General features: G+C 39.2%; 1 protein-coding gene across 1 annotated transcript in view; it reads right to left on the bottom strand.

The window, feature by feature from the left end:
- MEI4 (meiotic double-stranded break formation protein 4) overlaps positions 1-16,826 on the bottom strand; it is a 199,631-nt gene extending 182,805 nt beyond the window's left edge. Inside the window, exons 1-2 of the mRNA XM_049895960.1 lie at positions 16,585-16,826; positions 3,016-3,031 (exon numbers count right to left, since the gene is read on the bottom strand). Coding sequence (XP_049751917.1) covers positions 3,016-3,031; positions 16,585-16,817 — 249 coding nt within the window. The 5' untranslated portion in view covers positions 16,818-16,826. The remainder of the gene's footprint in view (positions 1-3,015; positions 3,032-16,584) is intronic.
- Between the last annotated feature and the right edge of the window lie 2,148 nt (positions 16,827-18,974).

Genomic DNA, 18,974 nt, shown 5'->3' with positions numbered 1-18,974 from the left:
CATTATATTTACAAGCTTAATCAGAGATAACTTAAATATCAAACTCAGAAACATCTTTCTGAAACTACTGTGTACAAGATTGCACTGAAACAACCACCCCAGGAGGGCACAAAAGCAACTTCGTCTTTGTTCTTCATATGACTTATCATTAATTAAAAAAAGTAATGAGGATTTTTTGAGTTAGGCTTCTGAAAGCATAAAAACCAGCTTTCTCTGAATGTAATCCTTTTCTTGTGGATTTTAAAGCACAAAACCTGGTAGACAGAGTCTGAATTGATTAAAGATACTTAAGCATTACTTCTGACTCCAGGAGAAAGGGGTGGAGGCCAAAAACAAGGAAAAACACTACATGCTTACAACAAAATAATTGATGATGTGAAACAATGGATTTGCTTAATGACAGAAAGCAGCTCACAATGCTCACTGTCCCCTTCACAGCACATATACCCCATAGCAGAGGCACTTTCTGACTTATTTAACTACCATGCTAATTCTAAGAAATGTTTACAAGCAATTTAAATTTAAAAATTCACATAAATGACGCTTCCAAAACAGGAGATTCAACTGAAAAAACCACCATTTACCTACAGGAGATTCAACTGAAAAAACCACCATTTACCTGCAGGATAAGACAAAAGCAACGATAGCCCTCCAAGTGGCAGGTGCTGCCAAGTAAATCACAAGAAACCTATGTGGGTCCCACAGACAGTGCACCTCCCTCTACAGACATTCATTCCCAAGCATTATACATCACAGCTTATTCAGGACCACTTTTACAGACACATGGGCTTTGCCTGAAAATTCTATTTAGAAATTCATTTTCTATTAAGGTTAGTTATTTTAGCTCTCAGTATGGCCTGGAATATAATAGTTCTACATGCATGATATAGAATTTTATTTATGAGTAAATTTGTTTGGGCTTATTGCCTGCAACATGCTAGCATTCATTTACAGCAACGTATTTCGTTTTGCTCCGTTACTTTACTTTTTTAAGGATTCGCATAATAGTATAGCACAATCACATTTAAGATTTCTCTACCAATTTCCTAATATACAGTATTTCCTAAACAAAAATGTTCCCTTATAAGATGTCTTTAAAATTACTTGAAATAGATACAAGAAAAAGGATGTTTTCCCCTGTGCGCGCCCCCCCCCCCCAAAAATAATAAACCATTGGCGAAACTAACAAAAGAAAAAAAGGAGAGGAAGCAAATAACCTGAACAAGAAATGAGATGGGCTATATTACAACAGACCCAACTGAAATTAAAAGAATCATATCAGGTTACTATGAAAAACTGTACTCTAACAAATTTGAAAACCTAGAAGAAATGGGTGAATTCCTAGAAAAACACTACCTACCAAAACTAACACAAACAGAGGTACAACAACTAAATAGACCCATATCAAAAGAAGAGACTGAAAATGTAATCAAAAAACTCCCAACAAAAAAATAAGCCCTGGCCCAGACAGCTTCACTGCAGAGTTCTACCAAACTTTCAGAGAAGAGTTAACACCACTACTACTAAAGGTATTTCAGAGCATAGTAAAGGACGGAATACTCCCAAACTCATTCTATGAAGCCACCATATCCCTGATACAAAAACCAGGTAAAGACACCATGAAAAAAGAAACTTACAGACCTATATCCCTCATGAACGTAGATGCAAAAATCCTCAACAAAATTCTAGCCAATACAATTTAACAACATATCAAAAAAATAATTCACCATGACCAAGTGGGATTCATACCAGGTATGCAGGGATGGTACAACATTAGAAGAACTATTAATGTAATCCATCATATAAATAAAAGACAAGAATCACATGATTTTATCAATTGATGCAGAAAAGGCATTTGACAGAACTCAAAACCCATTCATGATAAAAGCCCTCAGCAAAATAGGAATAGAAGGAAAATTCCTCAACATAACAAATAGCATTTATACAAAGCCAATAGCCAACATCATTTTAAATGGAGAGAGCCTGAAAAGATTCCCTTTGAGGCTGGGAACCAGACAAGGATGCCCTTTATCACCACTCTTACTCAACATTGTGCTGGAGGTCCTAGCCAGAGCAATTAGGCTAGATAAAGAAATAACGGGCATCCAGATTGGCAAAGAAGAAGTAAAAGTATATCTATTTGTAGATGACATAATCTTATACACAGAAAACCCTAAGGAATCCTCCAGAAAACTACTGAAACTACTAGAAGAGTTCAGCAGAGTATCATGATACAAGATAAACATACAAAAATCACTTGGATTCCTCTACACCAACAAAAAGAACATCGAAGAGGAAATCACCAAATCAATACCATTTACAGTAGCCCCCAAGACGATAAAATACTTAGGAATAAATCTAACCAGAGATGTAAAAGACTTATACAAAGAAAACTACAGAACACTGCTGGAAGAAACCAAAAGAGACCTACATTAGTGGAAAACATACCTTGCTCATGGATAGGAAGGCTTAACATTATCTAAATGTCTATTCTACCTAAAGCAATCTATAGATTGAAAGCAATTCCGATCCAAATTCCAATGACATTTTTGATGAGATGGAGAAACAAATCACGAACTTCGTATGGAAGGGAAAGAGGCCTTGGATAAGTAAAGCATTACTGAAAAAGAACAAAGTGGGAGGCCTTACTCTACCTGATTTTAGAACCTATTATACCGCCACAGTAGTCAAAACAGCCTGGTACCGGTACAACAACAGATACATAGATGAATGGAACAGAATTGAGAATCCAGACATAAATTCATCAACCTATGAGCAGCTGATATTTGATAAAGACCCCGAAACAGTTAAATAGGGAAAAGACAGTCTTTTTAACAAATGGTGCTGGCATAACTGGATATCCATCTGCAAAAAGTGAAACAAGACCCATACCTCACTCCATGCACAAAAACTAACTCAAAATGGATCAAAGACCTAAATATAAAATCTAAAATGATAAAGATCATGGAAGAAAAAATAGGGACAACGTTAGGAGCCCTAATACATGGCATAAACAGTATATAAAACACTACTAACAATGCAGAAGAAAAACTAAATAACTGGGAGCTCCTAAAACTCAAACACTTATGCTTAACCAAAGACTTCACTAAAAGAGTAAAAAGATTACCTACAGACTGGGAAAAAATTTTTAGCTATGACATTTCCGATCAGCGCTTGATCTCTAAAATCTACATGATACTGCAAAACTCAAACACAAAAAGATAACCCAATTAAAAAATGGGCAAAAGATATGAACAGACACTTCACTAAAGAAGACATTCAGGTAGCTAACAGATACATGAGGAAATGCTCACTATCATTAGCCATTAGAGAAATGCAAATCAAAACTACAATGAGATTTCATCTCACTCCAACAAGGCTGACATTAATTCAAATAAACAAAACAGTAAATATTGGAGAGGCTGTGGAGAGATTGGAACACTTATACACTGCTGGTGGGAATGTAAAATGGCACAACCACTTTGGAAATTGATTTGGCGCTTCCTTAAAAAGCTAGAAATAGAACTGCCATACCATCCAGCAATCCCACTCCTTGGAATACATCCTAGAGAAATAAGAGCCTTTACACGAACAGATATATGCACACCCATGTTCACTGCAGCACTGTTTACGATAGCAAAAAGATGGAAGCAACCAAGGTGCCCATCAATGGATGAATGGATAAATAAATTATGGTATATTCACATAATGGAATACTACGCATCGATAAGGAACAGTGATGAATCTCTGAAACATTTCATAACATGGACAAATCTGGAAGGCATTATGCTGAGTGAAATTAGTCAGTTGCAAAAGCACAAATATTGTATAAGACCACCACTATAAGAACTCGAGAAATAGTTTAAACAGAGAAGAAAATATTCTTTGATGGTTACGAGAGTGGGGAGGGGGGGAAGGTGGGAGGGGGTATTCACTAACTAGATAGTAGGTAAGAACTACTTTAGGTGACGGGAAAGACAACACACAATACTGGCGAGGTCAGCACAATTGGACTAAACCAAAAGCAAAGAAGTTTCCTGAATAAACTGAATGCTTCGAAGGCCAGTGTAGCAGGGGCAGGGGTTTGGACACCATGGTTTCAGGGGACTTCTAAGTCAACTGGCATAATAGAATCTATTAAGAAAACATTCTGCATCCCACTTTGGAGAATGGCGTCTGGTGTCTTAAACACTAGCAAGCGGCCATCTAAGATGCATCAATTAGTCTCAGCCCACTTGGATCAAAGGAGAATGAAGAACGCCAAGGGCACAGGATAATTACGAGCCCAAGAGACAGAAAAAGCCACATAAACCAGAGACTACATCAGCCTGAGACCAGAAGAACTAAATGGTCCCCGGCTACAACTAATGACTGCCCTGACAGGGAACCCTTGAGGCAGGAGAGCAGTGGGATGCAGGCCCCAGATTCTCCTAAAAAGACCAGATTTAATGGTCTGACTGGGACTAGAAGGACCCCAGCAGCCATGGTCCAGGACAGAAACCATTCCCAAAGCCAACTCTTCAGACAGGGATTGGACCGGACAATGCGTTGGAGTGGGATGCTGGTGGGGAGTAAGCTTTTTGGATCAGGTGAACATTTGAGACTATGTTGGCATCTCCTATCTGGAGGGGAGATGAGAGGGCAGAGGGGGTTAGAAGCTGACAAAATAGACATGGAAGGAGAGAGTGGAGGGAGGAAGCGGGCTGTTTCACTAGTGGGAGTGTAATTGGAAGTATGTAGCAAGGTGTATGTAAGTTTTTGTGTGAGAGACTGTCTTGATTTGTGAACTTTCACTTAAAGCACAATAAAAATTAAAAAAAAAAAGGCTAGGTCTTACACAATGGCATAATTTATATACCAGAAAATATGTAGATATTTATTAGGAAGGGAGAAAAGAAAGGAGGGAGGGAAGGAAAAGGGAGAGAAGTGAGGGAGGAGGGAGAAGGAAGGAAGGAACTAAAGAAGGTAGGTAGTAGGGAAGGAGAGAAGAGAGAAGTTCTCCTAGAACAAGGATCTACAATACACATTCCTTGGACTTCTATTATGTTTATATACATATTTCAGTGAACAGTGTGGAAAAGCAGCAAACATGGTTATTAAAAAAAAAAAAAGGGGTCATGTTAATGTTACCATATGTTTGTTTTCTCTAATTTCTACCACCTGTCTCAGCTCAGTGTGACTATATATGAACACTTTCTGAAATCATCAATGCCTGGGGGCCAAATACCATCAGTCAGTATTGAGAAATCTTTCAGAGGCTGGTCTACAAATCTATCGCCGATTATTGCACACAGGTGTTTTTGATAGGGAACGATGGAGTTTCTATTGACTCCTTTTCCGCACCGGTTTTATCATGTTCCCTGAACCAACAGTTCTCAAAGTTCACCCCACATCATAATCACCTGAAGGGCCTGTTAAGCCATTACATTCCTGGGCCAACCACCAGCGCTCTTGTTTCTACTTAAGTGAGGAATGGGCCAGAAATTTGCATTTCGAATGAGTTTCCAGGTGATGCTGAGGCAGCTGATCTCCACAACACACCCAGAGAACTACTGTTTAAGGAAATACCTTAACGTTCTGGAAAAACGCTATTACACGATTCTACGGAAACCCCATTCCACAATTTACTATCCACTAATTTTTTTTTTAAACCTTAGGCAAGTTACTAACTCTGCTTGAGTACATTTCTTTATTTACAGCTGAGGCAAGAGTTGGGGATGACTTCTTAAACAAGAGTTGAAGCAAAACCAAAAAAATCCAAGCCCAGTGCTGTCGGGTCGATTCCGACTCACAGCGACCCTATAGGACAGAGTAGAACTGCCTCACAGAGCTTCCAAGGAGTGCCTGGTGGATTCAAACTGCTGACCCTTTGGTTAGCAGCCGCAGCACTTAACCACTACGCCACCAGGGTTCCCAGAGTTGAAGCAAGAGGGAAGAAATGCAAGAATGAAAATTGATTAAAATCAGTTAAAAAAAAAAAAGGACCAGGTGACAGATGTATGTACAAGGGGAATTGGGAATAAAAATGGGGAGGAAAGTGAACTTTAAAGGATAGCTTCCTTAAAGAGCTGTCAGAAATGAACTGAGAAAAAAAAAAAAAACCTCAGAAGAGCCTCACAAGAACAAATGCCCACCCCTTCTGAAGGTCCAGGCCACTCCCTCCACTTATGGTCTCTTATCTCTTTGAGGTTTTAAGCCCTAAGACACCTTTGATCTCTTTTATCATTCCCTCTTCCCTCTGTGTCTCCCACTTTTCCCTCCCTGCTAATTCCTTCCCATCAGAATACCAGCACACTCTAATGTCTTTCCCATCTTAAAAAACAAAACCAAACCTCCACCTTGTATCCTCTCCAACTACAAACCTATCTTTTTTTCTTCCTTTTATGCAAAGTCCATCAGCAACAACAAAAAATAGTCTTGTTACTCAAATTATGGTCCTCAGACCAGAAGTATCAGCATCACCTGGGAGCTTCCAGAAATGCAAAATCTCAGGCCCACTCCATATACCCTATATTTGATTTTCTTCTTTCTCTGATAATGGGATTGATGCTACCTACTCCATAAATTTTCCCAGCTAAGCTATGCTCCAAGCCTATCTACCTGTTCTATTCACTGCACACTGAATTTACTCTAAAAACCAAATTCCAAGATGTCTAGGATCCAACTATTAATTCCAGAATCCTTACAGTACCTTCAGATTTCTAATAGTGTCTTAAAACTCAAAAGCAGATAGCAGAGCATTAAAAAAAAGGACAAAACCTTCAAAAAAATAAATATAATCCTAAATGTAAGGACCAGATTAAGATTTGCTACAGATTAGACTATTTTTAAAAATCGCATTGAGCAAAGACTTAGGAATGAAAAAGTATTTTAAATAGTTTTAGCTATATGTTCCACAGATCGGAAGCCCATGGTGTTCCTCTTCATTTGCTTTGTTTTGATCGAACTAGTGTACACACACGGCTCCCTCAAAGGCAGGAGCCTTGATATTCATCCTACCTTGTTCCATCCCCTAGGACAGCGTCCCCAGGACACCGAGTCATGTTCTCTGTGCCCTTCTTCCACTGGTAAAGTTCTGCGAGGCTTGGCAGATCTCCAGAAACTAAAAATCAGTATGGTCATTTTGCTCCAGATATTGATACTCATATAAACTATGTCTAAACTTATTCTTCCAACAAATATTCACTAAGCACCATCTCCATACCAGGTACTGTGATCTAACACTAAGAATACATTGGTGATGCAGGTAGATGCAATTCCTGCCAACATGGAGTTTAGGACTCACAGGAAAGACAGGCTACTTCAACATTTGGGATTTGGCTCAAAAATGCCATGAAAAATACTGAATGTTATACGGACCCACAGAAGGAGAATTCAATCTAGTCTAGAGAGGTAGTCAGGGGAAGCAGAAGGGATGTTAAAACTGCATCAGAAAAAAGAAGAGTACGCAGACAGACAAAAAGGAGGAGGGAACATATCACACAGAGGAAAACAGCACATATGGAAACCTGGAACTAAGATAGGATGGGTGTATTCCAGTAAGTGAAAAATTTAGTGTGGCAGAGTGCAGAAATGTGAAGGACACAGGTGGTGAGAGGTTGGGCTGGACAGGTAAACAAGTGCCAAGTTCTGAAGAACCTTGTGGCCCACTTTAAAGATTTTGGATTTTATTCTAAAGTCAATGAGAAAACTTGAGACTGGGCTGTAATCTGGACTGGAAAGCCATAAGGCTACAGCTATAGACATGGAATCTAATTGGGATAAATTAGGCAAAACCAAGGAAATGGTACTGAGAAAGCAGTCAAGAGACTGCTGAGATACATGGAAAGTGGATTAACCTAACTTGGGGATTACCTGGATATCTAAAATAGTTATCTGGTACCAAAACCCCAAAAAACCCAACCCAGTGCCATCGAGTGGATTCCGACTCATAGCGACCCTATAAGACAGAGTAGAACTGCCCCATAGAGTTTCCAAGGAGTGCCGGGCAGATTTGAACTGCCAACCTTTAGGTTAGCAGTCGTAGCACTTAACCACTACGCCACCAGGGTTTCCATCTGGTACCCAGCTTAGGCAATGAAGATGGTTGTACCATGCGATGAGATTCAGAGCCCAGGAGGAGGAAGAGATTTTTAAGAAAGATGATTTCCACTGGTAACACTGCATACTGTGGAATGCTCAGCTGCCTCACTTAAGCCCAGCCTCTGGAGCTCTACTGCTTATTCCAGCCACAGCCCTTATGCCATTGCTTGTTTGGCCCTTCTAGCTCCATATCTCCACACACCATTCCTAGTAGAGCCAGTAATTAAGGTGTTTACACTTCTAAATTATTGTCTTGCAACTCTTAAAGCCATTTGATACTTAGTTCTTTATTCCATTAATCTCTTTGTATGTTCATGACCCATAATATCAGAAGATTAATTCAATTTTGTTGTTGTTGTTAGGTGCTGTCCAGTCAGTTCTGTCTCACAGTGACCCTATGTGCAACAGGACGAAACACTGCCCAGTCCTGCACCATCCTCACAATTGTTGTTATGTTTGAGCTCACTGTCGCAGCCACTGTGTCAATCCATCTCTTTGAGGGTCTTCCTTTTTTTTCACTGACTCACTTCTTTACCAAGCATGATGTCCTTCTTTAGGGACTGGTCTTTCCTGATAACATGTCCAAAGTATGTGAGACTAAGTCTTGCCATCCTTACTTCCAAGTAGCACTCTGGCTACATTTCTTCCAAGTCAGACTTGCTAGTTCTTCTGGTAGTCCCTGGTATATTCAATATCCTTCACCAACACCATAATTCAGAGGCATCAATTCTTCTTCAGTCTTCCTTATTCATTGTCCAGCTTTCACATGCATATGAGGTGACTGAAAATATCATGGCTTGAGTCAGGCACACCTTAGTCCTCAAGGTGACGTCTTTGCTCTTCAACACATGAAAGAGGTCTTTTGCAGCAGATTTGCCCAATGCAATACATAGTTGATTTCCTGACTGCTGCTTCCATGGGCATTGACTGTGGATCCAAGTAAATGAAATCTTTGACAAGATTAATCATCTTCTCCATTTATCATGATGTTGCTTATTGCTCCAGTTGTGAGAACTTTTATTTTCTTTATGTTGAGGTATAATTCATACTGAAGGCTGTAGTCTTTCATCTTCATCAATAAGCACTTCAAGTGCTCTTCGCTTTCAACAAGCAAGGCTGTGTCATCTGCATATCACAGGTCGTTAATGAGTCTTGAATTTCCTACTGCTGTACTGGTACTGCTGCAATTGCTTTTAAATGATCTTCAGCAAAATTTTACTTGAGTGTGATATTACTGATACTGTTTGATAATTTCTACATTCTATGTGGAAGATTCAATTTTCTATGAGTGAAAAATGTTTAGCACATAATTGTACATTTACTTTATATTATTTCAGAGCCTTTCGTTAGAATCTGTATTAACCTAAGGGCACCTTCTGTGATGTTTATGTACATTACATGTGTATGTTTTGAATCAACTGCACTTTTCAACAAATTTCCATCATTAATATATTTCAGAATTGTTATTATGGGAGCTTATGTGAAAATTAAGAAGGAAATGTGTATGCATTCATTTTCATGTGTTTACAGCATCTGTAAAAGAGTGAATGTCCCAACTTATAACTACTGAGCTCCACAATCTTGCCTATAAGTCGGTTTTTATTTGCAATGTTTCCTCAGGAGTTGGTCTGGCTGTGTGAGAAGAACAAAGAAAGATGAGACAGAGGCTGAATAGCCTATGACCAGGGCAGTGGCAGTCAGGTGGCGAAAACAAGCTCCACCCTGGTCTGGTGGTATACATCTGAGGCAACTTTGAAATCCAGCCCGTTCTGTCCCTTCCTCACCACCAGTCTAACTCCACCTTACCCCACCCCACCCCACCCCGCCAAAAAAACCTTTCCTTGAATCCAAACTTACACAAGATGAGAGGTAGGGACTATGGATAGCAATGGAGCACTGGGGATTCAAGGTATTCTCAGTATATACTATAGTAAAGTGGGGAAAGTAGAGATTGAGGGCAAACTTCAGCAGTGTCAGCTAAGAGGGTTGACTGTTTCCCAGGGTTGAACACTTTCAGAAGAACTCAGTTTAACCAAAATTGATTGTGACACTCTGCGCGCGTGCACATACACACGCCAGCACTCTATACAACCACTCTGCACTAAATACATACTAAATAAACATGTAAGTCAATGACTTAATTTGATTCGATTTTCTCTAACCTTCTCACTCTAACCAGCTGCTCATCCAGTAGCTTATCTATCATTTAGGAAGACACTGAGTACTTGAAATTATGGGAGGAAAAAAAACACATACTTGATACTTCATCCATTTACTTTCTTATTATGAATGTCAAAAAGTACAATAGTAACTGCCCAGCTCCCCCTTGCCTCTCCACCAACACCCACCACAAATACAAATTAAAATTTTTATCCTAAATATGCTTATGGATGCTTTGTGCCATTCTGCCCACTGACGAGGCCCTGCTACTGCTACCACAACCCCTTCACTCCCTAGTCTACATGCAGGAATAGCCGCTAACATCTTCCTGACCAGTCTCTACACTCTAGTCTGCCTCACCCACTCACCCAGACCAGACTAAACCTTTGCCAACATTATAAGCCCATCTTTAACAGGAAGTTATCTAGATTAAAGAACATAGTGTTTTTCTCTCTTTCTCTGTTTCTGCCCTGTACTTCAAGAAGATGCTTGAGAGAAAGCAGAGCTAGCTCACTGAAGACCCCCACCCCACTATGTAAGTTATGGTGTGTTCAGATACAAGAAACAGAACACTTGAATAAAAATGGCTTAAAAATGTTTACTTTTTTAAAAAAACTCATAATAAAGTAATCCTAGAGTTGCTTTGGCCACTCAGCAATGTCAATAAGAACCCATGTGCTTCTCATCCTTCCACTTCAGCACCCTTAGTACCTTAGTTTTTTTTTTTTTTTTTTTAATATTGCCTCATAGTTGCAAAATGGTTACTACAGTTCCAGGCATCATATCTTCATGTGACAGTGCCCCATACAGAAAACAAGGGACTGAGGTAAACAATTTTAAAATTGTTCTCTTTCATGTGCCTCTAATTTTTTCCTCTGGGGGACAAATCCTTACTAAGAGCTCAGAAGATTGCTTTTTACCTTTTGTTTGCCAGAATTAGGTCCATGCGCAACCTTAGAACAATACTGGCAGAACAAGTCTAAGCCTTTCATTGATTAGCCCACTGAAGATGAGTACATCGGGGCCCAAACAAAATTGGAGTGTTTTAGTAAGGAAGAAGGGAGCTGGGTATTAGGTAAACAACCAACAGTGCCTGCCACATATCACCAAAAAGGTTTTGAGAAATGTTATTACTGAATATCTGGGCTTCTTTCTTAATTTCTTTCTGTTTGTCAGTCTTCTACTGGTGAGCATTTAAGTGAAATAAAAATATATCAAAATTCCAAGGACAAATTCTAGTTATCGTTTCTCTGTACAGTCTAGTCTCTTAATTAATATAATAAGGGTATATATTCCTCTTTAAGAAGTTGTAGAAAAATAAATCAAAATAAAGAAATAGATGAGGTCCTGAAATACCACACAAACCATATCATGCTTCGTTATTTGTTTACTTTGCCATTTCAGCTATGCTTTATTGAATTCAGGATTGCACAGCTGCTTCAATGGATAGTTGATACTGTAAATTAAGTTCCCCAGTCTCTCAATCTGTCAAGAAGCATTCCATTCAACATTTATTGAGGGCCTGCTATACCTCAACACTCAGGAACAGTTGTACAAGGAAATCAACCCTGAATATTCCAGAAGGAAATATTTAATAATATAAATGCATCTATAATTCTTTGACTTTAAGGTATGGAGTTTCCTTAGAACAAAGCACATTAGTCTTTTCAAGTGGTGCATCTTTAAATAACTGCTGGGTTTTCTTTTCCTTTATTTTCCTATCCATCTGATATCCCCTTTCTTTTTTTTTTTTTCCTTTCCCATTTAAAAGTGACTCCATTTATCTGACTCTATTCATTTATTCCTCATTTTAGAAGTTTAAGCTAAAACATGGAGAGGCAGATTACTTCCAAACATCTGCACTAAAATGCTTTACCTGCAAGTCCTGCTGTGAGTACAGCTGATTTTAATTATACGATTTTTGAAAATTTCTCTCTCAGGTACTGTAAGTTAAAGTGCTTCAGTGTAAGAACAAGTTATTACCCAGTCCTTCGCTGTTAGGCACACTCATGATATGAACAAATAATACACACCATTATATCAGTGTTGTAAGTAGACTTTTGATGGTAAATATCAGTTTTTGATACCAGGGATATTTATGAGAGTTTAAGCTTGCTAGATATTTTTAAATGTGTCAATTCAATGAATGCACAGGAAAAAAATTAAGAAAAAATGATCATGTTTGCTACTCTCTAGATATATTCAAAGAGCCCATTACCTAGAAAGACTTTAGAGAAACTAAAATGTAGCTATAAATCTTGTAACACTATTTTCACTCACGCAGTAATGCAATTTTAGTAACATCTGAGTTGCCCCAGATAATTCTCAAAACTAAAGACAGTGCCCTATTACCCACTACACTTGCACACTCATAATGCGAAAGCCACATTCTTTACAATGGCTCCTCTTCCTCTGTTCACCCCTCAAATGTTGGCATCTGCAGGGGTTCCCCCATCAGCACCATTCTAGCTATGACTTCAAATATTATTAAATACTAATGAATCCTAAATCTGTGTCTCTATCTCCAGCCTGTTCATCACCTCTGAGTTCTAGGACCCTACTTCCACCTCCCTACTAGGTATCTGTACCCGTATGTCACGGCTTAACCTACACTCAGGAGTCCTTGGGTCATGCAAACAGTTAATGTGCTCAGCAGATAACTGAAAGGTTGGAGGTTCAAGTCCACCCAGATGCACCTCGAAAGAAAAATCTGGCAATCTACTCCCAAAATATCAGCCACTGAAAACACTATTGAGCATAGTTCTACTCTTAGACTCACGGGTTGCAATGAGGCGGAACTGACTCAATGGCAACTGATTTTTAACCTTCACTGAGAAAAACCTGAACTCAATTTTTGTATTCACTATCTGGATTCAAAACATCACTACTAATTCTATAAACCTGGCTAGAAACCTCAACCATCCTAAATGCCTGTATCTTCCTTAACCACTCTGAAATCATAAGTTTCTGAAATCATTCATAAATATCTCTTCTCCTCTCTCTTCTTACTATTCTAGACCTAGTTCAGCTCATCATTCCTTATATAGACTTTTGTACAAGATTTTAAAATGGTTTCCTTGCCTCTCATTTGCTATATCCAAGTCATCCTCTGCATTCCACTTCCTTCCAGTAAATATTTATTGAGCACCTTCTATGTGTCAGGCTTTGGACTAGGCACTGAGTAGATGTTGTTAGGTGTCATTCGGTCAATTCCGACTCAAAGCAACCCAATGTGACAGAGTAGAACTGCCCCTGTGGGTTTCCTAGGCTGCATGTTAACTTTATAAGAGCAGATCTCCAGGTCTTTTCTCTGGTGGAGCCTCTGGGTGGGTTCAAATCTCTAACCTTCCAGTTAGCAACTGAGTGCTTAACCACTGAGCCACAAAACGCTGAGAAAATCAAAGGCCCTCACCTCAGTGGACTTAGATTCTAGTTCAGGAGATAAGGCAGCAACAAAGCAAACAAATAAACAAGCAAACCATAGGGGTGCTTGAGTAAAAAATAACTGGTGAGGGGTGCTATACAGAGAGTGTGGTCAGGAAGGCCTCACTGAGGAGGTGATATTTGGAATAAGATCTATAGGAAAGGAAGAGGCCAGCCAGCCAGCCACACAAAAAGCCAGAGAGAAGAGAATAATGAAGGTCCAAGATGAGAAAGAGCCTTCAAAGACTGGAGGAAAGGCCAGGGTGGATGGAGCTAGTGAACAAGGGGGAGAGTGGACGAGATAAGGTAGGAGACATGAATAGAGGTAAAATCATCCACGCTGCTATGGGTTGCAGTCAGAACATAACAAGAACTAAGGAAGGGCTTTATGCAAAGAAGTAACATGAGTTGATTCACATTTTTAAAAGGTCACCAGAATTACATTTCTTAATCAAAATATGGGTATCAATCCTCTGCTTTAAAAAAGTTCAGTGGTTATGTAAAATGGTACAACCACTTTGGAAATCTATCTTGCGTTATTTTAAACAGTTAGAAATAGAACTACCATACAACCCAGAAATCCCACTCCTCGGAATATTCCCTAGAGAAATAAGAGCCTTCACACGAACAGATATATGCACACCCATGTTTATTGCAGCTCTGTTTACAATAGCAAAAAGCTGGAAGCAACCAAGGTGTCCATCAACGGATGAATGGTTAAATAAATTGTGGTATATTCACACAATGGAATACTACGCATCGATAAAGAACAGTGACGCACCTCTGAAACACTTCATAACATGGAGGAACCTGGAAGGCATTATGCTGAGCGAAATTAGTCAGAGGCAAAAGGACAAATATTGTATAAGACCACTATTATAAGATCTTGAGAAATAGTATAAACTGAGAACACATACTTTTGTGGTTACGAAGGGGGGAGGGAGGCAGGGTGGGAGAGGGTTTTTCACTGATTAGTTAGTAGATGAGAACTACTTTAGGTGAAGGGAAGGACAATACTCAATACATGGAAGGTCAGCTCAACTGGACTGGACCAAAAGCAAAGAAGTTTCCAGGATAAAATGAATGCTTCAAAGGTCAGTGGAGCAAAGGCGGGGGTTTGGGGACCATGGTTTAAGGGGACTTCTAAGTCAATTGGCAAAATAATTCTATTATGAAAACATTCTGCATCCCACTTTGAAATGTGGCATCTGGGGTCTTAAATGCTAACAAGCGGCCATCCAAGATGCATCAATTGGTCTCAACCCACCTGCATCAAAGGAGAATGAAGAACACCAAGGTCACACGATAACTAGGAGCCCAAGAGACAGAAAGGGCCACATGAACCAGAGACTTACATCATCCTGAGACCAGAAGAACTAGTTGGTGCCTGGCCACAATCGATGACTGCCCTGATAGGGAGCACAACAGAGAACCCCTGAGGGAGCAGGAGAACAGTGGGATGCAGACCCCAAATTCTCATAAAAAGACCAGACTTAATGGTCTGACTGAGACTAGAGGAATCCCAGCGGTCATGGTCCCCAAACCTTCTGTTGGCCTATGACAGGAACCATTCCCGAAGACAATTCATCAGACATGGAAGGGACTGGACAGTGGGTAGGAGAGAGATGCTGATGAAGAGTGAGCTACTTGTATCAGGTGGACACTTGAGACTGTGTTGGCATTTCCTGTCTGGAGGGGGGGATGGGAGGATAGAGAGGGTTGGAAGCTGGCAAAATTGTCACGAAAGGAGAGACTGGAAGGGCTGACTCATTAGGGGGAGAGCAAGTGGGAGTATGGAGTAAGGTGTATATAAACTTATATGTGACAGACTGACTTGATTTGTAAATGTTCACTTGAAGCTCAATAAAAATTAAAAAAAAAAAAAAAGTTGAGTGGTTCCTGAGGAACAGATGACCGTATGTTCCAGTTTGCTCAAGTGAGTCCTGGTTTTGGCCTGTTGAACTAGTGTAATTATTAATTTCACCCCTTTTACTCTCACATGGGTCTCCGTGAAGACAATAAATTTTATGGTCAACTTACTAATGAGGAATACAGTAAAATATCCCTAAGGATGACAATCAATAACTTTCTGAATCTAGTCACAACCCACCTTTATTTCTTTCTCCCTGTCACATCTCTACCACATACCTCTTCACCAGGTTATAATTACTTGGGCACTCTGGTGGCATATACTCTGAAAGGTGGGTTACTCTGAAACCCAGCACTAGCAGTGGCCTGAATGGGACTCCTGTGCTTTTTCCTCATGTTACTGCTTCTTGCTGGACACTCTGTGACCATCCCATTGATTATGGACAGACTCTTGAGGGCCAGTCCAAAGAAGTCTTTCTAGCAACCAAGCAGAATGAATAGCTTTCTACTCTAAATTTTGTCAGTATCTCTACTGTAGTATTTATCACAACTGGATTAATTACTTATAGGTCTGTTTTCCCTACTAGAAGGGTAGGTATTTAACAGTGAGGACAACACCTCATCTTATGTGTTTTTGGATCCTCATAACCCACCACATGCCTGGCCCACAGCCAATAATTGATATATGACTACTGGATGAATTAATTTACATAAAATTAAAATAAAAATGCAAGGTAAAATAATAAGGTTGGACAATGAGATTTCACAATGCATTTCACTAGTAAGCTTAAAACATTATTGTCTTCACGTTTTCATTGTATTCATTCTCCAGCTTCGCCCCAATGGCTAACATAGCCCCATTCATTAGGAAGTTACAGTAACTTTTAATGAATGATGAAGTAAGAAAAAAAAAAATCTGTATATGACAGAAAGAATAAACCTAATTTTCAAGGCAACTAAACAATTTGGTGTTTTGGTAATAAATTTTTAAATAATTGTGAAGCTGAACTAAAACAGGGTAGCATATTACCAAAAAGTGATTTCACACACTCACCATTCTTAAAAGATCCTGAACAAATGCTGTTCAGAAGTTTCTGACGTAATTGCAGAACCTCAGCTTCCAAGGCTTCGACTTTTGATTTCCACTTAGACTCCTGCCCAGACACCACCCTTGCAAGGTGTTCTGTGTATTCTCTGCTGCTTTTGTCTGCTGGCTTTGAACGGATAATTGCCAGGGCCAGAGCCAACTTTGAAGTTCTCAAATACCATGCTTGAACATCCATCCTGGCTTTTATTCCTATTGTATAATAAGAAAAAAAAAGAGTTACAGAAATTCCTTTTAACTTTTACAGTGCATTTCATTTGCTCCAAATTGATTTTGCAGAGTAGCACTAATTAATAAGTTTCTCATACAACTTGACATCAAATAACAGAAAAATATTCTTAGGAACTGAAAACGGTAAGAGAAAAATACACGAAGAAAAACGCATTAAAATGCACATTAAGCATATTAAGATTCAAACAGTAGGTTCAGAAAATTTGACAAATTCTTGGGGTGGAAAAAACAAACATGAATTTATTCTCTTCTAGGGAGTTTTTAAAATATATATGTGCCTGGTCCCAATCCCCAAAAGTTCAGATTCAGCAAATCTAGGGTAGGACTGAGGCTTTTACATTTTGAAGGGTCCACTAGGTGATCAGAACCACTAAATTTACATGTAAGCCCTTACACTCCTTTAACCCATTCTGCTAAGTCTTAAAGCCCCTGCTTCCTAACCCTTCATTTCTAAATAGACCTTTACTTGCTATTCCTGCCTCTAACCAGTCCCCTTCATATGAGGTCAATATGAAGACAGATTAGGCCAATCTTTTCAATATTTTATCATCTAAGTTGTCAGTCTGCTGGCTTCTATACCACCAAAGGCTTCCAACTGCCACCATGTGCATGCCTTTCCAAATCAACACTGTGTCACCATCTGATGACACGAATGTACTTATGGGGACAGCATGTCAAAACACTGCATTCACTCATTTTATATCATCTCTACTGATGTTCTAGCCGCTTGTGGGCTTCCACCATGTTTTACTGGACTTTCATAGGGCCTTGTGCATTATGCATGCTAAATAAAACTTTTTAATAAATAGTTAAAGGTTTCATGGTTCAGAAAATTCAGTTTGGCTGTCATTCCTATCCTACTATAGAAGTTCAAAGTCTTCACCTCACATTTCAAACTTTTTATCCTTCAATTTTTTCCTGTCACTGTAGTTAGATCACACCCATACAAGCAGATACACACAGGCTAAATTCATTCCCATTCACATCTCTGATCATAAATTTCCCCCACTGTCATTTCCCCACACTGACTCTCTTTTATCTGTCAAAACACTGGCTATGCAACCTTCAAAGAACAGTTCGTCTACCACCATATAAAATCTTTTCAGATTTGATCTCACCTAGAACAATGTGTGCCTAACTGATATCATGTAATTCATCAATGAAAATATGTAATCTAACAGGTATCATAATGCTGTTTTATAATAATTGGTAGTGGGCAAAAAATGTGTCGCTCAATATGTTCATCACTACATTACGTATAATACTGAAAACCGGGACCAAGAATAAATAACAGTATAACCACACAAATAAATATTACATGGCCATTAAAAACTGGATTTTCAGGGACTTTTCAATAGCATTGAATAATGCTGATGGTGTAGAGGGAAAAAAAGGTGGACCTGAAATTATATGTACAGTATGATCCCAATTATGTAAAAAATAGAAAATACAATAAATAGAATTAATCTCTAACTGCAGAATTACAGATGATTTTTATTTTATAATTTATATTTCTTTTTTACTACTTTCTGCAAATAACATATATTAATTTATAATCAAAAAATATTTATAAAGAAAATAGAGTTCCAAAGCAAAGTACAGTTGCAATAACCTTTCACAGCTGTACAGTATACAAAGGACTGAACCAAAAGCCAAAACCTGTGGTTTTCAACTGAATTCCAACTCATATAGTGGCCTTATACGACAGAGCAGAACTCCCCAATAGGGCTTCCAAGGAGCGGCTGGTGAATTCGAACTGCTGGCCTTTTGGTTAGCAGCTGAGCTCTTAACCACTATACCACCAGGGTAAAATACTGTTAACGTTTAGAATTAGAGCTTCACTTGTTTTAGTTTTCACAGGAACCATTTCATTCAGGTGGTTCACTCTCCATCTGTTGTCAGTGATGGGGAGCAGTGGACTATCTGATACTCACCTGGATGGTCTTCTCTAAAGAAATAAGCCTGCCTGCTGCTACATATAATGGAAATGACACGAGGGAGGGACGGAAGGAAGGAAGGAAGTAAGGGTGGGAGGGAGGGAAGGAAGGAAGGGAGGGCGGGAGGGAGGGAAGGAAGGAAGGGAGGGCGGGAGGGAGGGAAGGAA

The sequence above is a fragment of the Elephas maximus genome, chromosome 1, assembly GCF_024166365.1.
Source record: "Elephas maximus indicus isolate mEleMax1 chromosome 1, mEleMax1 primary haplotype, whole genome shotgun sequence".
Lineage (NCBI taxonomy): Eukaryota > Metazoa > Chordata > Mammalia > Proboscidea > Elephantidae > Elephas > Elephas maximus.
This window is presented reverse-complemented; position numbering and strand designations above follow the sequence as displayed.